Here is a 5,671-nt window from a genome sequence, read left to right as displayed (position 1 = left end):
TATCTTAGGAAGATAATTGTCTAACCATTATTTCTAGGATTCTATTCCGAAATAAGGGGTTTTTCAAATTTTTAATCCAGACATCTTATCTAGCCATTGACTCAGGGAACAGGATTTGATATGAGCGGTAATTTAGGGCGCTTTTTAGACAAGTTATTTATTTAACCATTTTTTTCAGAAAATTCATCCTGAAATAGCGATTTTCGAATTTCGGAACCAATTTGCCCATCTTCACCATCAAATCGTTACCGTCATATATTGCATGCCACGATTTTTTTGGATCATTTATTCCAAACCTAAGGAATTTGGATTTCAGGATCGGAGGCTGCTGGATACATGTCATCAGTTACTTATTTTTCAAATTTTTTGGAAGATAAGGATAGAAGACTCAAATGGTCACGGCACGGCCTATACACGGAGTGAAAAAATATAAAGTTGGTGATCTCATATAAATCCGGATAAAATTTATATTAGCGTGCGTTGCTACAGACACTATACTAGTAAAAAAAAGTTGAAGAACGTGTAGATTCATATCGCTCGAAGATTTGGAGGCCCCCAGAGGCCTCAGCGTCCTGTTCGCCAATGTCTGTGCGCCGCGTGGCGTCTGCTGGGTCGCGTGTGGACTACGCGGTGGCTCAGTCGTCGAATCGCGCTGGCAGGCTCCGACCGCTCGCCTGAGCTGCATCGTCTCCCCACGTTGTGAAACGCGTGTTCGGGTGCACCGTCCTTGCCTCGCGAACAAATCGACACACCGCGGGGTCATGCCATCCTCCGACCCCTCGCCTTCTCCGTGCCTCCCACTCGCGAGTCACGACCATCCTTGACTCGCGATCAAATCCAGCGCTAAACAAGCCTCGGCTCCTCCGCTCGCCTTCCGCGCCACCGGTAGCTCCATCCAACCTGGCGTCCTGCTCCGCCCTGTGCCCCTATGACACTCCCATGGCCACCGGCATCCTCCGACGACGGCATGCCAATCCCGTCCCCAACCCTGGCGAGACGGCCAGCCGCGGCGGCGCGGCTAACCCGCTTGCTACCTTTCTCTCCTCCCTCAGCCCCTCATTTTGGAACGAAAGATGACGGTTGCGACGGCCTCGATTTCAATCTTCCCCACCGTGGAGGGCTCCGCCTCGGGATCTGGCTCCACCGTGTCCTCTGTCGCTTATCTGACTTGCCTAAAGCCGGCTACCACGACCAGGAACGTGAGGGCTCTGATGAAGGAAGGAACGGCGTCGTTCCAACCTAGAGCCTCAAGACAGACGAGTCTTGATTTCAACAACATTGGGTCGCACGGGGATGCTTGATTTGGCGCCTGCAAGGCTGCAAGCCCTCGCACAATCAATGTGCTTTGGTATGTTCTAGATGATCAAAAATTAAAATTCCCTGCCTCTCTCCTCTTTATATATATATATATATATATATCCAATTAAGCTTCTTCTAAATTTGATATTTTTCAATTATCGTTTTTGTCTTCAACTACGAACAGGAATAAATGTGGTGCCTCTGTGTTCGCCTCATCAATGCTACGTTTATTCAGGTAATCAGGTTAGTCTCCTACCTAACAATCCAAACATGCTCATGTATCTAGATGTCGTATTTTGCTGTCATGATTTGAGCAGGTTTATCCTTTATTCTTTTTGTTTCTCACCCCTTTTGGTTTACTCAAAAATTGGAATTGAAGCATTACGTTCACAAGACATTTTTCTATGGATTTTTTGTCTGTATAAAACTAAAATAATATAGAGCAAATTCCCTGTATGCCACTGAAATTTAACCCTTTCCCTTGTGTGCCAATAAAATTGTACACTTCCCATGGATGCCATTAAACGAAAATTACATTCCCCTCAATGCCATTTCCGGCAGTAAGGTGTTAGATTGCTGTTAAGCTGGCAAGGAAATGACACTTTTACCCCCCTGATAAGAACAAGTAGAATTTGGCTCGTTCCCTTACTTGCCACTGTGGTTCAATAATGATAATACAAGTTTCACATCCAGATTAATGTTAATAATGAAATTAGAATATTTTAACCCTCTCATAAGAACAAGTAGAAATTAGAATACTTTAAATAAACCAGATTAATGTTAATAACGACATGTTTCGCATCCAGAATGAAACTAAATACAAGTGGCAAATATCTCACATAAATGCTTAGTAGCAATTTTTCATGCATGTTAAACGTTTCATCTGACCAAATGGGTGTCTGATTCCCATCACATACAACCAAAGTGAGTAGCAACCGAAGGATCATTACACACAGAGAGCTCTTACACAGACCACATGAGGACCACGATTTTGTACAAAGCAGAATGAGAAGGTTCTCATCACAAAAGTCATGCAAACCTCATCACACAGACTTTACAAAACAAGCAAAATAACGTCCACAAGCCATAGCTGGACATTTAGTCCAGAATTTTTCTCTTGCTTCTAGTGCTCATTGCTGGGCTGGCTGGGCTATTAGGAGCCTTGCTTCTGGTACACATTGCAGGACTATGAGGTGGCACCAAGTTTTGCTGCTTCTTAGCCTTGGTCTTTGTTGCCTTTCCCTTCCGTTGTGCATTTTGGTTATCTTGCTTGGAGGTATCAGTTGTTGTTTGACAAGGTAAAGGGTACTCGATGGAGAGTGGTTCAGGCTGGCTGGAGTCACATCCTGACCTGCAATTAAGAGTTTATTCATTTTAGTAGCTTAGAAAAAAATGAAAGTTAGCTTGTGTAATCAACTTGACTTTACCTAACAGACCTTCCAGAACTTAATTTGGAGCTTGCTTGGCTGCAATACAGAAGAGAAGAGAGAAGACATTGTAGGTGATTTAGAACTTCCAATTGTAAGAAAACTTGAATCTATGTGCCCAAATGGTTACCTTGGTGGAAAACACATGGGTGTGGGCCCTGAAGAAGTTGAGCCAGCAACTATAATACTGCTCTCGATTGATTCTTGAACATGTTTTGTGCTTTGCTTCTTTTTCTTCTTAGGAGGCCCCCTGCATGAACAAACATTATTACTTAGTTTGTCTAACAATATATATCATATACACATCTTAGATAATATGTCATGCACTACCTCTCGGCTAGCATGGCTGCTATGTCAGCTGGGTCACCATTTTTACATGTGTTCCAATGGTGTCCAAATCCTTGGCAAATATCGCATCTATGCTGCCCTTTCTTGCGTGTTGTACTGCCACTACTCTCAGCAGCTCCTTTGAACCTCTCCTTCTTTCTTCTACCAGCGACAGCTTTGAGAATAGGTAGATACATGAAGAAGCCATGGTCAGATTGTTGCCACTCGGACTTGCCGGTGAGCGCAGGGATCAGATTCTCATATGCAGCTCTAAACCTCTCAAATGAATAATATGGGTGAACATACTTCTCCAAAGGTTCTCTTATTGAAGTGATGAAGGCTATAGCATGTAAGCATGGAATGCCCGAGACCTGATATTTTCTACAAAGAACAAGTTTTTTCTTGTAGGTTCACCACACACCTGTAGCCATTGCTTCCTTTAGCACACACTTCAGCAATTTCATCTGAGCATCTAGACACATCCATATCCAAATTGAAGCTCTGCTCCTTTAACTTTTTCCTGATGTGTTGCAAAATATCTCCATCAATCTTCCTGGATGCTGTCCTCCTTGCATCCCACTTTTCCATGAGAAGTTGTCTGATCTTGTCCATAAAATCATCCAAATTTAAACCTTTGTAGTGCTTTATCCAATTATTAAAACTCTCTACTAGATTGTTAGTGACATAGTCTACCTTGCAATGAGTTAAAAATTGGCTTCTTGTCCATATCCTTTTATGGCTCTGCCTTATGTAATCCATTGCATCTGCTCTAGCCTCTTCCATTGCTTTCCAATTCTTCTCAAAGAAATATGGAGACCATGAATAAGCTGCAGCCCATAGATGGTCGTCAAATACCTTACCGCTGTACCTTCTCTTGAAGTTGTACACTAAATGGAACATGCACTCTCTATGTTTAGCTGATGGAAAGACATCTTTCACTGCACCCATCACAGCTTGTCCAGCATCTGTACATATAGCCATACCAGGTGGTGTACCTATGGCATCTCTAAGTTTTTCCATAAACCAGCCCCAGTTTTCACTTGTTTCAGAGTCAAACACTCCAAGAGCAACTGGATAGATCCAATTATGTCCATCTACAACCTTACTAACAACAAAGCAAGAAACCTCCTTTCTAGTTCTAGGATTGCAAGCAAGTCTTATTTCCAACAAATAACTTGACTTAGGGTCCATCCTGTAAATCAAGTTGGCATCAAAAGATACAAGTGCAAACAATTTCTACTACGAATCATCTAATGCCAGTCTCAAACAATTCATACACAGAAAGGGGAAGGTTTCTTACCCTGGTTCAAGCCAAGATGGAGTTGCATCTGTAGGCGCCATGGTCACCCAGCACGGCGAACAGCTTCCAGGAGCAGCAGCCCCCGCGGGATGTCTGCTGCCGGTGCGGTGGGCCCCACGCGCGGCCGCACGCCCCCGTGCTAGCCCACTAGGCGCGGTCGCCCCGCCCCACGTGGGCTGGCCACCGGAGCCACGGCCGTTGCCCCACGCGCTCGCGCTCCTGAGGCGCAGCTGCCCGCCCAGACGAGGCCGCGCGCCTGCGTTGCCCCTGTGCGCACCGCCTGCCTTGACCCACCGCAGGCGCCGCCGCCGCCATGGGCTGCCTTGACGCTAGGGTTTCAGCGTGCTCGATTTGGATGGAAGAAGGCAAAAGGGAATCGATTTGGATGTCTGGTTATCTCGGTGGGGAGTTAGAGCGCCTGTGTGTGGGCCAAACTTGTCAGTGAAAGGAGGGACAACAATGACATTTCAACCTTAGCTTCACAGCAGTTACAGCCCTAACAGTAACATTTTGGTAAGGAACGGTAATGGCAATGAGGGGATTGTAATTTTTATTTAATGGCATCCAAGGGAAGTATAAAATTTTAGTGGCACACAAGGGAATGGGTTAAATTTTAGTGCCATACAGGGAATTTGCTCAATAATATAATCTGTTCCATGAGTGTTTGCTTCTGCCTCCATGAGTTAATGCAAGCCTGATACATGCTTCTGGTTGACTTCTAGGGCAATCATATCCTACTTTGTCTGTTGCCATAATCTGCTTTACATCCCCTGCCACGCCAAATTGGTTACGGCAAAAATATGGTATAATAAAACTTCATTTGCCAATTAAATCCATGCTATCCATTTAACCACATTTGAGATATATGATGATATATATATATATATGATATATCTGTCATCCCCAACCCAGATACAGTTTGCCCTTTTGCCTAGGTTGATGCCTCTCTCATATTGCAAAAGCTGGAAACCAGATATCAATATCTCAAATTGATGAACCTTTCTGTTCCTCCATTTTCCTTTTTGTTTCAATTTATTTCTTAATTATGTTAATATATATTTTCTTAGTCCCTATTCATTTGTTACTGCAAGTATCTCTATTTATATATGTACATGTACTCAGAAGAGGATAGTTAGGTGTGTTCCATCTGTTCAGGCACAAAGTTGATTCACACAGCCTTTTGCTTTGTTTTCACAGGCATGTTTATTGAGGTTTCCATTTCAAATTATGCCGAGTACCAGGGGAAATATGCTATCTATTTGTATCGCTGCAGTTTCATTCATCTCCTACGTTGCCTTAAAGGATTATACGAAACTTT

General features: G+C 43.7%; 1 protein-coding gene across 4 annotated transcripts; it reads right to left on the bottom strand.

Moving 5' to 3' along the window:
* Positions 1 to 2,107: 2,107 nt before the first annotated feature.
* Positions 2,108 to 4,852, bottom strand: LOC112875244. 4 transcript variants are annotated; one of them, XR_003225162.1, is made up of 5 exons: positions 4,354 to 4,852; positions 3,057 to 4,245; positions 2,857 to 2,976; positions 2,727 to 2,765; positions 2,108 to 2,650 (listed from the first exon to the last, which is right to left on the bottom strand). XR_003225162.1 is itself a non-coding variant. In XM_025939017.1 (5 exons), the coding sequence occupies exons 2-5, from the start codon at positions 3,248 to 3,250 to the stop codon at positions 2,398 to 2,400; spliced, it is 606 nt and encodes a 201-aa protein (XP_025794802.1). In that variant the 5' UTR covers positions 3,251 to 3,651; positions 3,747 to 4,723; the 3' UTR covers positions 2,118 to 2,397. The 4 variants fall into 4 exon arrangements, 3 of the variants coding, with proteins under 3 accessions (XP_025794804.1, XP_025794802.1, XP_025794801.1); XM_025939017.1 differs by having other exon boundaries at positions 2,118 to 2,650; positions 3,057 to 3,651; positions 3,747 to 4,723; XM_025939019.1 differs by having other exon boundaries at positions 2,736 to 2,765; positions 3,057 to 4,852.
* Positions 4,853 to 5,671: the final 819 nt, after the last annotated feature.

The sequence above is a fragment of the Panicum hallii genome, chromosome 9 (genome assembly GCF_002211085.1).
Source record: "Panicum hallii strain FIL2 chromosome 9, PHallii_v3.1, whole genome shotgun sequence".
NCBI classification, from domain to species: Eukaryota; Viridiplantae; Streptophyta; class Magnoliopsida; order Poales; family Poaceae; genus Panicum; species Panicum hallii.
Note: the sequence above shows the minus strand (reverse complement) of the source record. Positions and strands in the feature narration are given on the sequence as shown.